This window comes from Parasteatoda tepidariorum, chromosome 7, assembly GCF_982258835.1.
Source record: "Parasteatoda tepidariorum strain Cologne lab strain chromosome 7, Ptep-v5.0, whole genome shotgun sequence".
Lineage (NCBI taxonomy): Eukaryota > Metazoa > Arthropoda > Arachnida > Araneae > Theridiidae > Parasteatoda > Parasteatoda tepidariorum.
Window position 1 is genome coordinate 93,281,798 of NC_141761.1, and position 23,276 is coordinate 93,305,073.

Sequence of the window (23,276 nt, forward strand, 5' to 3'; positions counted from 1 at the left end):
TATAAATCACCATCAATATTATTATTTGTATTATTATTTGTGTTGCAAAAGAAATAGGAAAACTGTCTTTTGCTACCAGAAAAAAATCAGAATTATCAACAGATTGTAATAAAGAATAATTTTAAGTAAGTTGAAGGATATTAAAAATGTATTTTCATTAGAAAAATATATCATTAAAAAGCTACATATTTCAGGCAAATGAATTTTTTGGCTTCTGTTTTGCATTTATATTAAGATTTAAAATTGTATATAAATTTTTAGAACTATTTGTAAATAATATTTAACTGAAATTTGTGTCATGTGACTAAATTTGTTTCTATTTTCATTTCTTTGAGCATTTTTTTAATGCATTTTATAAATTGATAATTTGATTTGTTAAAGGTAAAGTTATTCCTAACTAATTCACTTTGAAATTTCTTAAAATTAAATTTTTCATGAATAATTGCTTCTTTCAAAATAGCAATGTTACTCTGGATTATAATTATATTTTTTATAGCATTTAGGCATATTTTTTTATATCATTTTTTATTTTTTAAAGCTGAACTTTAAGCTGGCAGCTTTCCTGCACTGAAAAAAACATTCCCCCCCCCCATATTTTTCAAAGAGAAAGTTGTGTGAAATTATGAAATTGTTGTACTATTTTTCTCATTTTAACAGTTTATCGTTTTAACATATTGACAGTTTCCGATTCAAACCCACAAATACAGGTTTAAATGATAAACTGTTAGGCAATTACCTACAATTCATTTATTAAAACATTTTATTTACATAAATATTATGCCTTATTAGTTTCACTTATGTTATTGTAGCATTCAGTACGTTATTTTTGTATACATTGTTTTAGGTCTGTGAATGAGTCCAACAAAGGCTATCAAATGCTGAAGAAATTGGGTTGGAAAGAAGGAGATTCCCTAGGTGTCACAGGACTTGGAATATCAGAACCTGTAAGTAGATTCAGAACTAATAATTTATCAACATTTTTTATTTGTACCCTCTTGTAATTTGAAATTACTGTAAAATTGCAACTATTTGAACCTCTTTAATCTAAAAAAAACTTTAGTTGTTATTGAAATGTATTATTTACGGATATGGTACTTATATACTATAGTGTGTCAATTACCCTGAGAATTTCAAGTTTTACAGCATCAGTTCAAAAACTGTTCATTGAAGGCAATTGATGATTAAATTGCACAATACTGAGATTCTCAATTTCAAATTTTCAGAATATGTAGCAGGATTCATCATTGGTTTAACAGCTCAGTGTAATCCTTGGCCTTCGTCAGAACATTTTTCCACATAGTTCTTTTTTTTTCCATCAGTCGAATGGCTTTGAACCAGATAATTTATTCATGAGTTTTCCATAAACTAAGGTTGTCAACTCTATGCTCAACCGCAACCTTGAGCGATCTAGCCAGTAGCTAAGCTACAAATGGCATTATTTCATTGGATCAATAAGCACAAACCAAAGTAAGGTCTAAATATCATAGCTGGCAACACAATACCAGTGTTCTTCCGAAGCGTTTTTAGAAGGGCACCTTGCCCTTTGATCCCAATAAATGAGCCCTCTTGGCCCTTTTCTGCAAAAATAAGCCGCCACCTCTTAAAAACACTGTCTTTTTATTCATATTTTATTTTAAAAAAGATTAACACCCATGTACAGGGATGAGATTTTTCTGCTTTTTAGCGGATTTCCACCTTTTTTGCTTTTGTCTCTCAAATTTCAGCCTTTTTATCAAAAACTCAGATTCTTTAAAAGTTTCAGTTTTTTTTTAATAACCATTTCGCTTTTTCTGAAAATTCAGCCGTTGAAATAAAATAATTATATTTATTTCCGATTTGATACATAGATATAATATATCAAAAGATATATAGAAAATTCAAACTGCGTAGCTGCTAACCCTTCCTCATATCTACTTATTTGAGCTTTTACGAGCAGAAAATAAGATTTTCCTCATTTTTACCCGTCCGGTAGATAGCTCGTATTTTCGTAATTCAGACGTCGCTTCATTTTAATATCAAGCATCGATTTTCGTATTTACCTGATTCAAAAGATGCGTGTTCCTATTCTAGCGATTTCAATACAGTTCATTGTAATTTTCATTTACGAGATTTAAAAATCCAATATCGCGATTTGTATACAGGCGTTTTTAAAATTCTACGTAACGATTCGTATTCACGCGAGTTTATCCAATGTCGTGATTCGTTTTTGTAGTTGTCATATCCAACATCTATTTTCGTATTTAAACGTGATTTAAAAATGAAACTTTGGATTCGTATTCACACCATTTAGAAATTATGCATCGCAATTCGTATTTACGCGTTTTGAAAGTTACGCATCATGATTTTTATTTTCACATTTTTGAAATCCAATATCGAGTTTTACATTCACGCGATTTTAAAATCCTTTATCGCGATTCTTGTAAAAAGAAAGTGTTTTTCTTGAATTAGTTACTATAAATGTGGCTGTTTTTCAATCGACGATTATTGCTATATATAGGCATATATGTTGCTGATATTTTTGCTATAAATCAAGTAAGATTTACTCACGTGAAAATTCAGCTTTTTTGCCTTTTGGCCAATCTTATCCCTGCATGTAAAATTTTCTGTGTTAATAGGTTTAATTCTGATTACTATAACAAATATTTACTTTGTTAGGATTATTCTCAACTGGTTAAATGTTTACAAGTATCTCTTTTTTCTTTCAGGGGAGGATATTAATAAGCTTTTTTAATAATTTTAAATTTCAAAATTATTTTTTTAAATAAAATTATTTATTTTTTAAATAGAAAAGTATGCACTGTTAAATGCTAATTATCTTATAATTTTCACTACTAATTTAAAAAAAAAGCTTTCAAATTTATCAATTAATCTTTTTTTTTTAAGTTTTTTTGAAAATAATTTATGCGCATATATTGTGTTTTAGCCTGCCTTTAATGATTTTTATAAACTACAAATTTTTCTCTTATTTTGATGAGAGAGAACTACTTTTAAACATACACATAAAATAGTATGAGAAGGTAATTTAAAAATTGTTGAGAGTAAAATTCAGTTATTACATAATATTACACAAACACATTTTGATAAATTTTTATGATGTTAAGTGAGTGCCCTTTTCTGAGAGGAAGCGCCCTGCTCTTTTTTATTCCCAGGAAGAACTCTGCAATACATAGTGACATAATACAAAATATACATCATAAGTGACGTAATATATGTCATTTAATGTCAGTAGAGCTATGTTTATTCGTTTAACAAATAATTATTTTAAATTTTAGAAGGAAATCAAGTGCAGTTCATCATTTTTATTGAATAAGACAAGTAATTAAAATTTAGTGGGATAGCAAAATTATTATATATTAATTTAAAGTGCGATTCAATATAAAATTTTTTTTTCAGTCATTACCCTTGATAAAATAAAATATAGTATTTGATATTTAATTAATTAAAAAAATATTTATTTTATAACCTTTATAAAATAAAGATTTTCATTAAAAGTTCATTATTTTAGAAATATTTGGGAAAACAATAAAAATAGATTATTCATTCTTTTTCTTATAGAAATTAATGAAAATTACTTTGTTTTGTCACAAATGTTTATTTTTTTAATTTTTTACTTTAATATATGAAACAATTTTATTCATGTAAATTCTTGTGCATTTATGAAAATTCATGTTGTTCATTTGGTTAATTTATGTTTTAAATAAATTTTTACGAAAGTAAATGATTTTCAGTAATGTAATAAATTATAGTTAATTTTTATTATTTGATGAATTTTTCAAAATAAATTTCTAAAAATATGAAACATATGTCAAACCTTTAATTAACATACATTTCGATACCATTTGTTTTGGGGAACTGTTAACCCCTTCCGTCTCGCTCCCATGAAAATGACAGGATGTGATATTGACGGGCTGGAGTGTTCAGTAGTAATGCTCCAATAAGAATAAAACTAATTCATTTCTTTTGCCCGGAAAACATTTTATTTCTCATTTTACACACCATATAGCAGAACCAGAATATTTTTAAGGTAATTTTGAATAGTTAGTTTATTTTAAACTAGATACTAGCACTAATCAAATACATGTATTTGGCAAAATAGACACTTTTATGACCGTTTTCTTGAAAATTAACCGATCGTTAAGGGGTTAAAAAACTTATTGCCTATATTAGTATATTACTAACCTATGAACACAATTAAGTAAGCATCAGGGGATGGAAGGTTCGAATCCCAGTAGCGGCTGGTTGATATGAATTCTGCTCCTGACTTCAACACTGTGACTACCGTACACGTGATTTAAATCTCTAGTTGGATCAATGATTCTAATTTCGACCAGTGACTCAAATCAATGATTCGAATCGTGCAAATCGAATCTTGGGATTCAGATGTGATTCATATCAAGTGATTTAGATCTCAATTCCAATGGAATAGTTTGGATCATTGATTCAAATAACATGACTTAACAAATCAATTGCGAATTATGTGATTCGATTCAAATGATTCAAAACACTATTCAATTCTAATTACAATTCACTTAGTAGTACTCTTTTTTTTCCCCCTGTACTAAATGTCTATTGAATAAAAAGACATGAAAATATTAGAATTCTTTCAAGTAAATAAATATACTTATATCTTTTTTATAATTATAAATGTTGCTAGATTCTATAAATACTTTTAATTGTGGTAATTTATAAGAAACTACAGAGGAAATGCATTACTATTTTTCTTTATTTATTTATTTTATATGTAAATTTATGAAATTTTTTTTAATAGAAAATCTCAATTCCTGAATAATGAATGCTTAAGAATTTCTAAGGTTTTAAAAGAAATTATTATGTATGTATGACGCAGCATATCACTGTGAAACAAAAGTAACTGAAATCAAAGAAACAATAATTCATTATAATTTGAATCTATTCTGATAAAATCAACTGATTCAAACCAGTTGCAAGTTGGTGATTCAAATCACTGAGTCAACTCTAATTTATCCCAAATTTTGGGAGGTACTGTTCAGAATTGCAGATTTATATAAGGTTCATTACATATTTACACACAATCACATAAAACATTCTGCTTTGTTTATATAGATTTAATGTAGAAACTAATAATTTTCAAATATCCTCTTTCTCATAAAATTCGGTTTTAGGATTTTTAGTAAGCAATAGCTCTAGTTTATTTTTATTAGCTCCAATAAAGATATAATTAAAAATTAAAACATGAATGGCAGTGTTGGCGTGATTTCAGTTACTTAATTTAAACAACGAATTTGATCTTTAAAATAAACTAATAAATAAATAAAAAATATTTTAAATATCAATAAAAGTCAAGTGAAACTTATATATTATTACTTTTTAATTATTTTCATTTATATTCGAAATAAATTTTTGTTTAAGACACCTATTTTGATTATGTCCATTTAGTTTTATGTTTATGCTTATAAACTTACAAAATACAAGTGCTTTTAAAACTTGTTAAATATGTAGGTTGTATACATAAGTAATTAAAATTACCAATAGAATTTAGGAGAATTGATTTTTCTTTTGTCTCCCACTCTAAATTTATTCTTCATTTTACATAACTAACAAATTTAGCTTAACAGAATTCGTGAGGATTTTGGGTATTATTATGGCAAATAATTTTCCCCTTAAGTTTTTATTAAGAAAAAAAAAATGGGTAAGAGGTTAGGTTCTTATTTAAAACATCTCTAAGCATGTTTCTAATGAAAATTATAAAGCTGAATTGAGAAAACATTGCATTTACATTAATATTTGGATACCTGCAAGTGACATCAACGTTGGTGAATCGTGGCATTTGTCAATTCAGAAGTCAAAAATCATTTCACTGGGCAAAATTACTTCACTTCCTCTCGAGCTGCTAGTACCAAATTGTTGGAAATATTTATAACTTCGACTAATTAGTCGGATCTTCTCTCATAATACTCTTTTTACAATTCATCGCAATGTAAAAATAAAATTCGAAGCTGTTAGATTTTTTCCGAGAAAGTAACATACCTCGTTTATAAATTATTATATTGTAGAATAAAGGTTACAACTAAACTTATTGATTGTTCTTTTTTTTTTAATGATATGCAAAATGCTCAGTAACTCAAATATACTGTAAAAGCTTTATTACGCAATTGCATCTTGGTATAAAAGTCAGATCTTTTGATATCATGGCTTGCCTTTCTTTTTATTCAAGCTTGCTTTCTTTCATCATTCTGTAATTTGCTGGGAAATTATGTTTTTGTTTAATTCATTAATCATAGGTAAATGCTCACAATAATTTTGTTCTGATGAAAGTTTTAGACTGTGTTGTTAAATTCTTTTTATTTTCCCTCACTGTCTACTGATACTTTGCATTAGATATGGGTAAGAACTGATTTTTTTGGTATCAGTTACAAACTGATACTGATACAATATGTATCAGGAAAAAAACTAATTCTTTAAGTATCAGCTACATATTAATAATAATCAGCTATTAATAATCAGCTATTAATAATATTAATAATCAGCTACATATTAAGTATAAGCTACATATAACTACGTAAATAAAAGTGGGGGGGGAATTATTTAGTAAAATTTTTATTACTTTTATTAGAGCTAAAAGTCTATTTTAAATTTTTAAGCTTATCTTTAATTTTAAATTGCAGACTTAAAAATAATTGTGGTTGTAAAATAAAATGAAAGCTGAATTAAATCAAACCCAAAACTAAATAATATATTTTTTAAAAAATAACTTATTTACAATATATTCATTATCTTTGATTGTAAAAATATAATAAATCCTCTGATATCACAGTCTCAAGGTAATATTTTAATAACATGTACTAAATATATTATTAAACAAAGCAATTTAACATTTATTTCCGGATAATTTAATTAGTTGGCAAAAAACTAAAACTTCTTCAGCTGTTCCAAAAACGTTTTGTAAATTGTACTGTGATAAATTTCGTATAAAAATCATTTAAATGATAAAAAGTTGTAAAAATCACAGTAAACGCGTGAATCATACAGAAAAAAACCCACAGTAAAAAAAGAAAAATCTATATAGCAGAAACAAATATTGTAAAATAGTTACAAAAATTAGCTTTATAATAAATGTTTATGGAAATTAATTTATTATTTTGTGAGTTTTAAGAAAATTAAAATTAATATAGTTCGAAGATGTAATCATGCAAAAATCATTTTCAAAATCTCAAATCAGTATCAATTTTGCAATGGACAACTAGTCGAATTTTCATTTTGTGCTAATGCTAAGTTAACTGTTGACCGAGTTTAAAATCAAAGCATATTCCTCAATATTTTCCTCATAAAAGCCAGTTCTTTGCTCTGGATATAAAGAAATACCGATTCTTGGTATAAAGAAATCATTAATACACAAAGCAAAGCTCGTTACGTAATAAAACCAGTTGAACCACTTGCTTATGAAACCTGTAATGGAGGCTAACAAACATTCAAAACGAAACAGTTAAAAGATTCCGCAGCATCCGCGTTATGTACATCTTTCCTTGTATCTGTTTCGAAATAGCGAATCCGTAGCTGCTGAATACTGCCAGATCCAGAGAAACTAATTTAATACTCAATTGATACAATGCAATCGTTATGCAAAGTTGATAAAATGATATGAGTAGTTACAAAATGATCCGAGTCCATGCATGGTCCAAATTGGTATTGTTCCTCATTGATATTAATAATTTAGTTAGTTTAAAATGATACAATGCCAAAATGAATTCAAGATTGTTTTTATGGTGCTGCCATCTAGCCATTTAAATAAGATTTAAAAGTATGTTTTAATTTTTTTAGAAGTCAATAATTTCGAAGCAAATTGATACAAAATGTACTCTCTATTTTCCTGATGTATTCATTTATTAAAGTATTAGGTATTTTTAAGTTTTTGGTATTAAATATCAGATACATAAATACATACCCATCTCTACTACTAGGAGACGGACTTTTCTGTAAGATTCAACGTGCAGTGAGCAAAAAAATAAACGGACCACCCTAAATAACTTTTAATCTAATGATCAAGTTGTGGGACTCAATCTTAATGGTTAGAGGTTGTGGCCTCAAATATAATTAATAAGTGCAGACAATATTTTAAGTTACAAAATCAGACAGACAAAAAAAAAAAAAAAAAAAAAAAAAACTTGCTTTCTCAGAATGAACATAAATTTTTTCGAACGAATTTCTGCAATCTGAGAGATAGTTGAAGAGAGCGGTCAAAAGTTGTTAATTTTACTTTTACGTATTTCGCCTTATCTCGAGAACTTTCCAGTAATTTGGAACGTTTTTGCTCGCAATCATAAATTTTTTTTAAAAGTTAACTCCATGCAAAAAAAAATTTAATATTTGTTAATTATTTTTTATTATTTTATTTAATTATAGTTAAAGAATTTTGATTGCAAGGTAAACTAATTCTTACATAATTTTAAATGTAATTTTACATGAAAAAATATAAATTATGAATAAAATCAGTCGAAGAATTCTTGAGAAATCGAATTTCAATTGTGTAACTTTCTGAAAATTCGATTTCTCAGGAACTATTCGATCGATTTCGCGCAAATTTTGTATTTTATCATTTAAAAATTTGTATACCCCACAGTTCAACATTTTTCGTCTATTTTTAAATAAAATAATAAGTAATTTTTAAAAAATATATTTTGCATGGAGTTATAGATAAACGAATTTTATAACTTTTGTGCAAAATGTTCTCAATTTGCTTAAAAAGTCCTCGAAATACGCAAAAAATAAAACAAGCGTTAAGGGATTTAAATTTTCGACCACTCTCTTGAACAAACTATGGGGACCATATTTACCAGATTGCTCTCCCAGTGGTGGATCCATCGGGGGGGGGGAATAGGGGTCATGACCCCCCTAAATTGAAAAATAGAAATAATAATTTTTTTTAACAGTTTACAAAAGAAATAAAATATTTTAAAAATTATTTAAGGGGCATATACATCTAGGTAGGTCGGAAAAATCTACTTTTTTACCCATCTAATTATGTTCTTCACTGTTTCAAGAATCATAATCCAAAAGATTAAAACGAAATTCGTCAGTCTCATTGTAAACATTAATAATGTTGAAGCGCGCTTCAACAGGTTTAGCTAGATTGTATTTGCCAAAGTTTCTAAAAAACGCATGACATTTATTATTTAGGGATATTGAATACTTGAATTATTTATGTTTTGTTCTATTGTTCATTATGAAAGAAATAAATGAGACGACTAGCATTAAAAACCCCAGTTTTTTTTTTCTTTTTTCAAAAAAAAATATTTAAAAAAATTTTTCTTCTGAAAAAAATTGTGGAGGGGGAGGGAGAATCTGAGTCTATGACCCCCCCCCCAGGAAAAATTTCTGCGTCCGCCCCTGTGCACTCCCCTTACATTTTGAAGGTAAGAAATCCAAATCCGTTGAATTAACGGTATGTTTATTTAAAGAAAGTACGCTTTTGTGTCGGACTTCGTAACTTAAAATGTCGTCCGCACTAACTAATTAGCGTATTTTAGGTCACTCTTTGGAACCATTAAGATTGAGGCCTATGCATGAAAATCCGACCATTAGATCAAAAGTTATTCAGGGAGTTTAGCTTTTTTTTTTTTTTGGTCCCTGTATATCGAGAGTTAATGAATAAAATACGTTTCGATGATCTACTCGCATAAGATTTGCACCAATCAGATTAAAATAATTAGTTGTGTTTGAAGTTTGTTTCTTTACTAAACAAACTTCAACAGTAGTTGCCGGGAATTGTTACAAACTAGTAACTTTTTGTATCACACTACACTTCTTTCGTTTTTTAAAGTAGCTAATCGCACTACTAACTACGAAGAGAAAGTAGCGATTTTTACAGTTGTTTCCTTTCTTTGTAATGAGTTAATTCAGACCACTGATATTGTCCTTATTACCCCAAGGAATAATTAAGTTATATTCAATATATAATTAAGTTATATTCAATTGGTATAAAAACTATTTTCTGTAGCACCTCCTAAATCAAAGTAAAGTATATTTTCTGTGACCCCCTTCCTTCCGAAAAAAGCTGAATACCCCTATCATGAATCTTTCTCTTGAAGAAAAAGGAACTAGCAAAAACGCTCCTCACCTAAACAATATTGATTTGTGAGTGATATTTAGTTTAGAAATGAGGTCACAAATCTTGCTAAGTAGAGAAGAAAAAGAAATCCCGATCACAACTTTCGCAATTTTTTTAATGTTAATAAAAACTGATATATATTTTTCTTTTTCCGTTTGAAATTACCAATTGTTAGGGTTCTTTCTTATCGGTGTTTATCGCTCGCTAAGAGCTCCATTGAGCACGCGTTTCTTTTTTTTTTTTTTTCTACGGACATGATCTTAATTTGATTTTTCCTACCGTCCATCTTTTACCATGGTAGTGAAGCCAGATTGTTCTGCACTTACTGGCGAGAAATTCTGATTGCAGCTCTCTTTTTCCTTTGTGGCTTTTCATCGTTTGTTCTTTATCGCGTTTTTCTTTTTTCCTTGTTGTATTAGTGATGATAGCTATTTAAAACGCATTTGTCATCTACTCCTGGCAGGAATGTCTGAAAGATGGTGGAGGAGCTTCGGGCTAAATGTTGAACTACTCGAATTTTTAAAAATTTATTTTTAGTGTCAACTGTTTGAAAAGACGAGTATTTAATTAAATGTTACAATTAGATTGGATGATTGGTTTTTAAATAAAATGTATAATTTTACTAATTTGTTTTAAAATTTGTTTTAAAATTTTCATTCTGAAAATTTTTAACTTTTGTTTTGACTGCATTTTTGTTTGTTCTGATTTTTCTTAACCAATTTTCGAAGATAATAAAAGCGGGACTTTGAAATAGTTTTCATAATAACTCATATTTTGATATGAGGGAAATTGGATTGTTTATCCTAGATTGTCCGTTTGTTTTGAATGAAAAGTAGAATTTTAATTTTTAGTGATAAATAATTGATTTTTGTTTTTATTGAATTTTGTTAGTACTGATTTTTTTTTAAAACTAATTTTCAAAATTTAACAAGATACAGCATATTGAAATAGTATTCATATTAATTCATATATTTATAACATAAGACAAATTTATTCATTAAATTATAGGAAATAATTTTTATCTCTGAAAAACTATATTTCGGGGGAAAACTAATTCTAGGTTAAAAAATAAAAAGTTCTTGGCAAAAATCCAAGCTGATGATTTCCCCCTTAAACTTCTTAAAAACACCAAATGATCGAAATTTTATGCAATTGCTAGGAATAAGCTCCTTGTTTGTTCACTTAACTTCTATCATCAAAAGGAAGATGAAAAATAATAACCACCGAGTCAACATTCTGAGAATATTACTCACTCAAAAATTATGTTGCTTTTCTTAGTATTTAGGCATAAAAGTTAGTTCTAGAAAGGACCTTCACCCCTTTCTGAGACGCCAGTTATAAATGGGTCTGTTTTCTACTAATAAGGATCGATATTTTAATCCATTCGTCTTTTTGTATAAGAATATTTTAAACTTTTCGGTTATCGGGGCGCAAGCGATAAGTCGCCAAAAAATCCAGACCTCCGCCAACTTTTTATTCTATTTTACTTATTTTTATTTTAATTGTTTTATTAAACGCATTAAAATTAAATTTAAAAAAAGATAGTTGAATTTTCTTTCGTTCGGCTTGTCCCGCAGTGGAGACTGATCGTAAAGACACGGTTCCCAGTAGAACACTGAAGTCAAGCCACCAAAGCAGGGGAGCCACCCCCTCTGTAGAAGATCAAAATTGCGATGGCATATCTTCAGATCATCCTCAGGGATGTTTCCCAGACCGTCGCCGCAGCTCTAATGCGACGTAAATAAAGTACCTACAGTGTTTATCTACGGTAAGAACTCCCCCCGCCACAAAGTCTGAGGCTGTCTGCTGTTGTGGAAACAAGAATAGCGCATTTCAGGGAGGGTAGCTTCTCTTCAATCTAGGACTAACACAATAGACCGAAGAAAAAAATTTCCTTTCTCTCGTCGATCCGAGCCAAAACCAGTCCTAAACAGTGACACCGCACCTCTACTTGAAATGGTTATACCTCGTTACCAAAGTCACCGCCACGGGTCCAAACGAATGGCTAGGGGAGTTCTTACTTTAGACAAACTATACCTACCTTTCGACCGGCTGATCGAAAAAAAAACCCGAATATTTCTTAAAAGTGAGTTTGAATAATGGTGAAACTAACTTTTAAGGTCAGATGGATAGATCATTGGTTTTTCACAATTTTAGAGTTTTTATACATATATTTTCTATATGCAGGGTGCAAATATCGATTCGATAAAGTGAAAATAGACGCATTCGATATATATATATATATAATAACATAACAAAGACGGAAAGGAAAAAAAGAAAATAGATTAACGAAAAAAAATTAAGAAAATAATAAGTTTTATTTACTGCGAGTAAGCTGCAAGTGCGTAGAACTCATGAAATATGTTTAAAAAGAAAAAACATCGTAAAAGATTTTTTAAAGGAGAAGAAAAAATATTTAATTAAAAAAATAATACTGAAGGATTTTTGTTTCAATATAGCGGGCCTAAAGATACCACCATTTTAAACAGTTTGTAGTCTATTTTAATTTTTTCGGTAACAGCGCTATCTGTGAAGCAAAATTCATAAATCTACAACTCAACTGGACTGGTTACTTTTTACGGAGAATCCGAATCTGAAATAAAAAAATAGTTTATTTTCAAGATTTCAAAGTTGCCCCAGCCCTATCCCTGGGGTGAAAGATCCGAGTTTGGTATCATTAGATAGTTATTAAAATTTTAAGTATGTCTATTTTAATTTTTTCGATTTGATGTATATTTTTCGAGATACTTAACCGTTTCCAAAATGTTCACACCCTGTCTGTATATAAATGGCTAGCGTAACTCCGGAAAAGGATTCAATTTATTTATTTTCTGTGCTGCAATGAAATAATTGCTTAAAAAAAGAAGAAAAAAAAACTGAAATTTAAATAGATCATAAAAACAAAGTAGCAATTAGTTTATGTACGCATGTGATATATGCTTATCACATGACGTGCAAAATTCGTTTCAAAACAAGGTTAAAAAAAATAATAATAAAAAAAAGCAGATTCCGAGTAAATCTTTTTATGTACTTTTATTTAATATGCTTCTTAAAAATTAAGCAATTTATGTTCTAAAATAATCCAATTTATTTATTTTTATTAATTTGAAATTGATGCTGTCCTTGCTAAATCCTGACGAAAACGTGATCATTACTATATCGAAAATTTATGAAGCTCCCATAAACTATTTAATTTACTAGGCTTGTGATTTGAAATTAAAAATCACTTTTTTTTGGCGTTAAAACAAAATTCAGCGAGATAAATTTGGATGCGATGGGGATAAATCTCTTTAAGCGAACCATAACGAAAAAAGATAAATTAACCGCGGAAAAGCAGCTACTTAGCTGTTGCGAGCTCATACCTCATTTATCTTTCGCTCTGTTTTTTCTTTTCTTTCTGTAAATGAACTTGTAGCTGCAGCGCGCTTCTCTCACTTATATAGTTGAAAACAGAAAGAAGAAAAAAAACGCTCTCCTCAGTTTTAAAGTATTACTGTGTAAAAAGGCCCAAGTTGTATTGTTATGGAAGAACACGTATCATTTCTCTCTTACGAGAGAGTAATGTGGAAGAGAAACGTATTTTTAGAACTTATTTTCAACTCCCCGATGTGAGGAAACCGATTGAAAACTGCGAGCAGACTTCGGTCTTCATTCAGTTGTTAATGTGTCGCGAGATCGTTTTTGTTCTATCTACTTCGTATTTGCCACTCACTTGCGTCACACAAATTAAATACAATTGGGTACCTGCAAACGACGTCACGCGTGTGTATCGAACCTGATTGGCTGCTTAATCGAGGCATTTGCTTATGCATAATGAGGTCACTGCATAATAAGGCATACTATATTTTCGGTTCTATGATGAAACATCTTTTTATACGTCGAATTTCTTTCCGTGTTTCGATTCCTAAGAAGGTAAACTGTAGTATGCCTGTTTATACATGTTATTTATAGCTTGACAAAAAAAATAATTTTTGATCCTGGTGATCAGTCGCTTATCTATTAAATTAAAAATACTGTTATGCTTCTTTCCCTTGCGCAATATAATGTGAAGGTTCCAAGAGATTTTAAACTTTTGTAGACTCCTGAATACTTAATTTATTAATGATGATAATTATGCATTACACCATTAAGGATGTATTGCATAATTTTCATTAGTAAGTTTAGTGGACAGAAGTTCATTATAGTTTAGTGGACAAAGATTCAAATTATCTCTTAGAACGGATGAAACAAGAACTCCCAAACTGTTCCAATTAGACTTCTATTTAAGTCTAACTGTTTGACTAACTCTAAGTCTGACTCCTGAATATTTAATTTATTAATGAAAATTATACATCACATCATTAAGGAACATGTAGTTTAGTGGACAAAGATTCAAATTATTTTTTTAGAACGGTTTTAGCAAAAACTGCTTCTAAACTGTTCCAATTAGACTTCTACAAAGTCTAACTGTTTGACTAACTCTAAATCTGACTCCTGAATATTTAATTTATTAATAGAAATTATGCATCACATCATTAAGGAACATATAGTTTAGTGGACAAAGATTCAAATTATTTTTTAGAACGGTTTTAGCAAAAACTATGCTATTAAACTGTTCCAATTAAACTTCTATTTAAGTCTAACTGTTTGACTAACTCTAAGTCTGACTCCTGAATGTTTAATTTATTACTAAAAATTATACATTATATCATTAAGGAACATATAGTTTAGTGGACAAAGATTCAAATTAACTTTTAGAACGGATGAAACAAAAACTGTGCTACTAAACTGTTCGAATTCAACTGCTATTTAAGTCTAACTGTTCCTGACATCTATTCTTGTCGATATCATCATTTTTATCTTAAGGTTCACCGTACAGTTTCAAATTTTCCTTTTTTTCCCAACCGAATCCGTTTTGCTTATAGTGTCCAGGAGAAAAATCATTCTTTAAATTGTTGGATTTAGCTCTGCTTCTTAAAAACAACGTTAAAAGGATCATTTGTCTTGGCTTGTCCAGTAATGTTGTTATCCGAGTTTCCTTTCGGCGTGATCTTTATTTAATCTTTAGGAAAATTGTAAAACATTTTTCAAAGTCTTGAGATTGGAGATTGTAACAGTTTTTTTTTCTTCCTGTGTATGTATTGAAATATTCGAATGATAGTGATTGAAAAAAATATTTTAACTGATGAGGCAAAGCTTAGTTAACCGAGAGAAAATTAAATGTCGAATTTCGGAAGATGATCTTGTTGGACAAAATCAAGGTTAAGAGACGCAATATTTATTTTTCTACTAGGTAATTATTCTTATTAAACTCTTTCAAGAGATTGTGATAGATGATGATGCAGTTGACTAGTAGATTTTGCCATTTTCTCATGATCTCCTGTTTCTTCTAACTGTTATGTTCATTGCTGTGAATGACCGAAATTGGTGGTTGTTGACTTCCACTGGTGAATGTTGACAATCACATAATCGCTTTGGTAAATGTTCTAAATATATACTAGGTCTAGTTAAGTGCCATTACCTGGTATACCCTTCACTGATGTTTTTTTTTTAAATTTTCAGTGCCACTGCTCAGCATGTATTTAACCGGTAGTCCGAACACTGATGTTTCTCCTAATCTATCCTCATCATATATTAAATTATCGAATGAATATAATAATATCAACGAATAAATTAATATCAAATCGGATATAACAAATATTTCGGACATTCACCAAAGCGACTATGTGATTGTTGACATTCAGCGGCGAAAGTTCGACATTCTCCTGATTTCGGTCATTACGGTAACATGTACATTTTAGTAAATTCCAGAAAATTGGAATGTTTCTGAAAAGAAGTTCTGTTTGAAATCAACTCGATTTAAATTAAAACTGAGTTTAATTGTTTGTTCAGTATTATTCAGTAGTTTGCTCAGCTTATTGCTTGCTCAGTATTGTATTACTCAGCAATTTGCACTGTTTATTGCTTACTAGTGTATTTAAATAAGTATTACTGCTAACAATGAAGTTGGACTTATTAATTACAATCAACACACTCGCCGACCCGAGCCAAAACCTATCCTAAACAATGACACCACACCCCTACTTGCAATAGTTATACCCCGTTACCATAGTCACCGCCACGAGTCCTGACGAATGGCTAAGGGAGTTCTTATTCTAGACAAACTATGCCCAATTGTCGATTAAAATGATTAATAACGGAAAAGGTTTCGATTCGCATTAATTAGTTTTAGCAACAAAGTATTAATTTCTGCTATCCTGTCACCTGTTCGTCGATTTATATCTAATTCTATTTTAAACACAAATAAAATAAAATTAAAATCTGGTTTAGCGAGTTCGCATTCTTTTATTGTATTCCGCGACAGACTTAAATGGTTTTGTGGTTCTTCATTTGACAGAAAGGTTCATTCATCATGTTGATGGAATCATTTTTCTCTGTCAGAGAAAATGAGCATTTGAGTCTTCCCAAAAGGCAATAGTTCGAATCATTTATCACTATCTCTCGCTTTAAACGGTGTAAAAGATCAACAGAACACCAAGTCCTTATGAATATAACTTAATGAGAAAATTATACACTGTGGATAGTTAACACTGTCTGATAAACTCATTTTGCTTGATTTCGGAAGAGCAATCATCTGTAGCTACATTGAAATGTTACAATGTAGTTACTTTTTGAAATTTAATTTCTTTTTCAGTAGGTGAACGAGGCGGAGATTTTTCTTTGAACATTAGTTTTGCTTCTTTTCTTTACTCTCTTTTTTTCTTCACTCTCTTTTTCGTCACAAGAAAAGTTTGTTTTTAATTTAAGGTTGTTGTCCCCTAGTGTTGAAGTGCAGAGAAACTTTGTGTTGGATTTTTTTTTTTACTTATCTATTTTTTAAAAAATGTGTTAATGTTTTAAATTTACAACAACTTGTAATTTTTACTATTTACTACAAGCCACAAATTATTGCTGTAATAATTTATTATTTCTAAACATACTTATCTATATATGTGAAAATAAATGTCTGTGTGTAGGTGTGTGTGTCCTTTATAAACTTCTCCAACCGAAATCGATGAAACTTGGCAAACAGATAGTTTGAAGCAAGAGGAAGGTCACTGTCAGTATTAGAATATTCTACGACGAACCGTTCGAACGGGATGAGCGAAAAACGAAATGGAATTTTCTGATTGGTTAAACGTTAGTCATTGTTTTAAATTTAACTATAGACAATTCAGTTTTAACATATTTTAAGAATAACATCAGTGATAATTTCTAGCTTATAGCTCTATTAGATAAAAAAAATAGTTTATTGCTTGTATTCAAATAGAGAATTATTTTATATTCGCTATGTCTAGAGCCCATGAATTACACTATCTATCCTAGTATAGTAGCCATAGCTATGTCAGATAAATTCAATGAACAACATTATGTGGTAACACGCTAGGTCTACGTCACGCACTACGTCTGATTTCACGCACTACGTATTTATTATTTATATTTCTTTTAAAACGTTTTTGTTAAAAAAAACTATTTATTTAAAATCAACGGTAATTGAATAGAAAAAAAAATATTTATGTATTTAATCGCAAAATTAATGGGAATGTTATATTTATTTGTTTAGGTGAAACGTAAAAAATCTCCTTATAATTGATGCCAATGATGCTTAATTAGTTTAGGTAATTGGGGAGAGTCGGGTACCCCCGCCTAGCGGATACCCCCGCCCACAGTCAATTTCATATGTATAGAATATTTTTTCAAATCAATGGGCCATCGGATATTAATTGTTATATTAAAAATAGATTATTTTCAAAGTTTCAATTATTTATGCAGCTGTTAACATGGTAAACAATAGTTTTGAAAATATGTTGAATACAGTAGTCATGAAATTAAGAAAAATTGGTTGAATGTTTCGATTAAACTTCATTTTAATACTAAAAAAAATTTTTTTCTATACATACAGCATTAAAGTATGTAGTCTTAAGTTTAATTTGCACGAAGAAAGAAGTTAATATGTGAAAAATTGTTCGAGTAGTTACAAATTTACAAAAAAATTGGATTTCGGGTAGCCTCGCTCACATGAATGTCGGATATCACCGCCCAATTTTATTTCGTCGATAAATGTACGGTTGCAAAGATTATTATTTTATTGCTTCAAATTTGAATGTTATATGCATTTTTAACAACAAATATTGTTGTTATTAAATTATTGGTATTAAATGATAGAATTCACTAAAAGTATATAAATATGTAATAAATAAAATAATTTTGTGATAAAAATGATAATTGAGGTTTATCTATGGTCACTTTCATTTACACCCGAAAAAACAGTCAAAAAACATAATTTTTGAAACTGGACGGGGCTACCCGACACATTTTGAAAAGAGCTGAAAAACATGTTTTTTTAAATTTCTATTTTTTTAAGTTAAACTATACTTTTTTTGGTTTATTCTTTTTGCATTATTTAATTAGATGGTAAAACTATAGAAACATACAAAAATATTGATTATTACTCAATATTATACAGATATATAAGCAATACTCCTTAAGTGGGCGGGGCTACCCGACTCTCCCCTATATGCATATTGAAATAAAAGAAAGCAAAAGTAATGAAGTTAAGATATTTATTTGTTTAGAACCGTAAAAAATCATCATACTATCAATGACGACAATGATGCTTCATTAATGTTGGTAATATGTTGATTGATATAAAAAAAAATGTATGTACTGAAAAACAAAAATAATGGAGAAAAGATATACTGATTCATTTTGGAGGAGTAGCATATTATTACTAATACTAATGCTTTATTAATATTGATAATATGTATTAATTGAAATAAAATAAAATAAGTGATATGCTAAAAAGCAAAGTGAAAGGAGAAATGGTTAATAAAAATTTCGTTAAGGAAGACCGTTGGAAATCGCCATCCACAAATGACTCTTAATTATTGTGTACTATTGACCGTAATATGTACTTCTGGTATTATGGTAATTGGTGCTGTTTTGATAAGGATTCTACAACGGGTTTTCCGTAGTTTCAGAAAATATATTTTCCAGTGGTAGCGAAGGTAATTTGTTAATATTTTAATGAATGAGAACTTTGTTCTTTCACAAATAAATAATTTAACAGTAAATTAAAGGTTAGATAGAGAAATAGCTAGGCTCCAAAATCTTTATCAAGTTCTAATAAGAATTCTATTTTTTAAAAAAATTTCGGCTTTAGTTGACTTTCACTGATAAATATATTTTTCTCAACGCTTAAATGTTGAAGGGTTATGTAATAAGTACCAAATATACTAATGTAGGTATTAAACATGATATATTTAGTGGTGATTAAAACAGAACCAATACTAAGCTGTTTAAATACCGATACTTTTGAAGAAGTGTTTTACGGACCCTCGAAAGTAATATGTACCGGAAAAAATTATTTGATAGTGGTAAATTTTAACTATTATGGGTTGGTCCCGAGTAATAGCATCGTGCCAAGTGATGCTAAATACATTTTATCTTTATTCTAATGGGATGAACAACAAAAAACAAGAAGTTTTACTTCAATAACGTAAAGCTACCAAAAAAGGCAAAGAATAATATTAAATAAATAAAAGAAGTAAAAGTGAGACCTGAAAAGTAAAACCTAATCACTAAAAAATAAAACCTTATTGCTTAATTTGAAATAAAAATCATGCTGGCATACTAAAAATTTATGTGATTAGTTAAGATTTAGAAGAAGGCGAAAACAGTGATTCATTAATTTCCCTAAAAATTTTACTTACCTGGTGCTTGCATCAAGCTCTTTAATTGTGTCGGTATATGCTTTTTCAATTCTGAGCATGATTTCGTAATGTTTCTCAGTACTGGTTTTATTCATCCCTTGCGAAAAACAGGTATTCAGCTAGTTTTATATATAAAAAGAAATATATTACTATAGATTATATTGTCTTACTATTGAAAAGCAAAAGAAATACCAAGCTAAAACTAACTTATGGAAACTTCTTATCGTCTGAAAATAATTTCAGCTAAAAATATTCAAAAAATCATGAACTTCTGTATTTTATAAGTGAAAAACAAACACAGAATCTCACGTGATATATCAAAACTGCTTAGTTATAATATCAAGCTTGATGAAGGTGGCTCTGCATATGCAAATTATTTGTTATTAAAAAATTTTTTTAACAAATTTGTTGCACACACAAATTAATATTTTCCACAAATATATGGGTGTTCTCGAATCATAAAATTTCTTGAGGACGCAATTTATTAATCATGGTTTACAAATCTGGTCTCCATAGTTTACACCATGTATATTTCTCCTGATGTTTGTAATGGTGTAAATGCTCAGTGTTTTCACTACAGCGCGAGAACGCGAGAATCTCGCATATTTTTTTTCTTTTCTCGCATTAAAAAATGATTACCGCGAGAAATTCGCGCATTCTATAAATCAATTTGAAAATTCGCGAATTTCTTGCATTTTGGAAAAAGCTTCGAATTACGCCATTTAGAAAAAAATCCGTTTCACTTTTCTTCCTAGATCTTTCATTATTTTCATCATCTGCCCCATTATCTAGCTTCCCTATTTACCAGCATTGTTTAGAACCTTTTCGAACAACAGAACACATCCACGGAACCCCTTTCAGAGCACATTTCTCTACAATCACATGTTCACCGTAGGTAAGGTTTCTTCATGTAAGACATTCAAATTTTTTATGCACTTATGTAAGATGGACAAATGCCTTGTAAAGGCAAAATCTTCTATTATGATGCACCAAAAATATTCAATGCTTTAAAAAATAGAAGACGTTAAAAATTTATTATAATTAAAAAAATAATTTTTTTAAAGAGTTTTTGTGTTTTTTTAGTTTTTAGAAATCTCACTTAACTTTTTGAAATCTCACCCTGCTTTTGAGAAAGGGTGAGAAATTCTCACCCATTTTTTTTCTATGATGAAAACTCTGATGAGCTGGAGAAATGTAAATTTTCCAACGAAAATAAGAAAATGTTTTCCTTCTTCGTAGGGTAGCACAAGTAAAAAAATTTATATCGATAAATATTTTAGCTATGTGCGCTTAAACAGTTTATCAAACAACGATTTCAGTACAACGACCCTCAGACTTATTTCTTCATGCAAAATAGTTAGATAACTTTTAAGTTTAATTATTCATTTTGTATTAAAAATTCAGAAATTATAAGTTTAAACTAGTTATATAACTTTCTATGTGCTCTCAGTGTTCTACTTTCTGGCATATAAAATCTTCATTTTTCCAGATGCAACAAAGAATCCTCAAAATTTGCAGACGCTATCTCATGAATAATCAATTACTCATTTAAATTTTTTTCATTGTTTAAGAGAATTATTCCCTTGGTGCGAGACAGCCTTGGGAAAAAAAAAGTTTTCTAAACGAAGGAGATCAATCACTTGGCAATTTTACATTCATTTTTGTTTTGACTTCTCTCAAATCGATTAACCTTGATGTGTTGTGGTATATACAAACTCTAAAGAAAATAATAGGAGGGGGGGGATCTCATAAATAGGGGTAAAGATCTTCTCACCAATTGCAGCAGGAGTTGAAAAATTTTATGCTTAATTAATGTCATAGTGTGTGCGTGTTTCGTACCATATACTCTTTTTAACAAAAACTTTTCAAAGTTATATATATGTATTTTTATTTTTTTGCCGGTGAAATTATCCCATTAGGCAGCCGATTAACCCAGGTCGATCATTAGAGCGTCTGCAGACAGTCTAGAGGCGAAAATAATATTTAGAAAGCTTTTTTCGGCTGGTCTTCATTTTCCCGCTTGCTATTATAATCAACCACCATCTTCAGTACTCCCGAGTTTTAAACAATTTCGTCTATCATTTAGTGAATGGAGTACTTCGACTATTTTATGTACATTCTGTCAATGGCTACTTAAAAAACTGACAGGCTCCGTTAATCGCGTTATTTCAGTTTTATGTGACGAGATAATGCCTATGCCCCGGGCAGATCTCTAATAAATGATTTGATGTTTGGTTTTTTTCTTCTTTTCAGCAATTTTCTTCCTGTTGACATTTATTTCGTAGATTGTGTGGTGAATTGTAGTTTTAATCCTCTACTGTAGTAGGGGAGAGTGGGGTCAATTGTAACATTTTTTACTTAACTATTTTTAACTAACAAAATATCCAATATATTATCAGTATTAATTGACAGACGAGTAAAGTAGACTATTCTCTACTAGAAAGAAAAATAAATACCTTATTTTAAATGCTATTATATTAGTAATTAACAATTTTCGACAGTCGTGCACTTGTTACAATTGTCCCCACTTACGGGGTCAATTGTAACAGTTCATAAATTCAACTAAAACATAGTTAATTATACATATTATCATAGTTGTGATATATTTTTTTATTGATCAAAATAGTAGTGATATTTTAGGAGTAAAAATAATAATGAGCAGAGACCTAAAGGGTTAAACTTTTAACTTTAAGGGGTTAACAATTTTAATTTATGCTGTGAAAGGTGACAAATAAAATAATGCACATGCAACATAATATAAATGGTATAGGAAACTATTGGTGGTTCTTAAAGAGTTAAGTAATGGTTTGTAAGCATAAGATTATTTATTTTCAGCTGTTACAATCGTCCCTTTACTTATTGTTACAATTGTCCCCAAGACGCCATTTCAGCTTCATTTGTTAAAAACAATGCTAGTTAATTAACTAAACTAATCTTTTTTTTCTGAAATGTTAATTAAGGTGTCCACTTACATATTCGGTTAATAATTTTTATTTATTTAAACAAAATTACTTTTTTACAATATAATATTCTAATACCAAAAAAATTACTTACGTAGCGTGAAAATATCTTTTGTGATATAACTCTTTCAAAAGTACCTAGAAATGGTTGCCAGCAGGGGTGTACATGTAGATTCATTAAATACACCTTGTGCGCCACCTAAGAACCAAATCTAGAACCCGATACTCGAAATTTTTGCTCTGTTACAATCGTACCCTGTTACAATTGACCCCACTCTCCCCTATGCTCAATTTTTAAGTTATAAGTAACTAATTTGTTAGTGGTTTTTATTGCATTCTTATTATTTTACATGTATTTCTGTTTTTCTACTGTTGCCGCCTGATTGAGTACTTTGCGTTGGTTTTTCTTTCGCCTCATGATTATTGAATGGGGGGGGGGAATTGTCAGTTTGTAGGTTAAAATCATCATACGCCCATAGAATTTTGATTTTCTTCTTCTTT

General features: G+C 29.3%; 1 protein-coding gene across 6 annotated transcripts in view; it reads left to right on the forward strand.

Annotated features, from left to right (window-relative positions):
• The window catches only part of LOC107436762 (angiogenic factor with G patch and FHA domains 1), a 45,303-nt gene that overhangs the window by 20,377 nt on the left and 1,650 nt on the right, over positions 1-23,276 (forward strand). For all 6 annotated transcript variants that reach the window (XM_016048566.4, XM_043047570.3, XM_016048568.4 and 3 more), the window contains exon 15: positions 845-944. In XM_016048566.4, the coding sequence (XP_015904052.3) occupies positions 845-944 (100 nt within the window). The remainder of the gene's footprint in view (positions 1-844; positions 945-23,276) is intronic.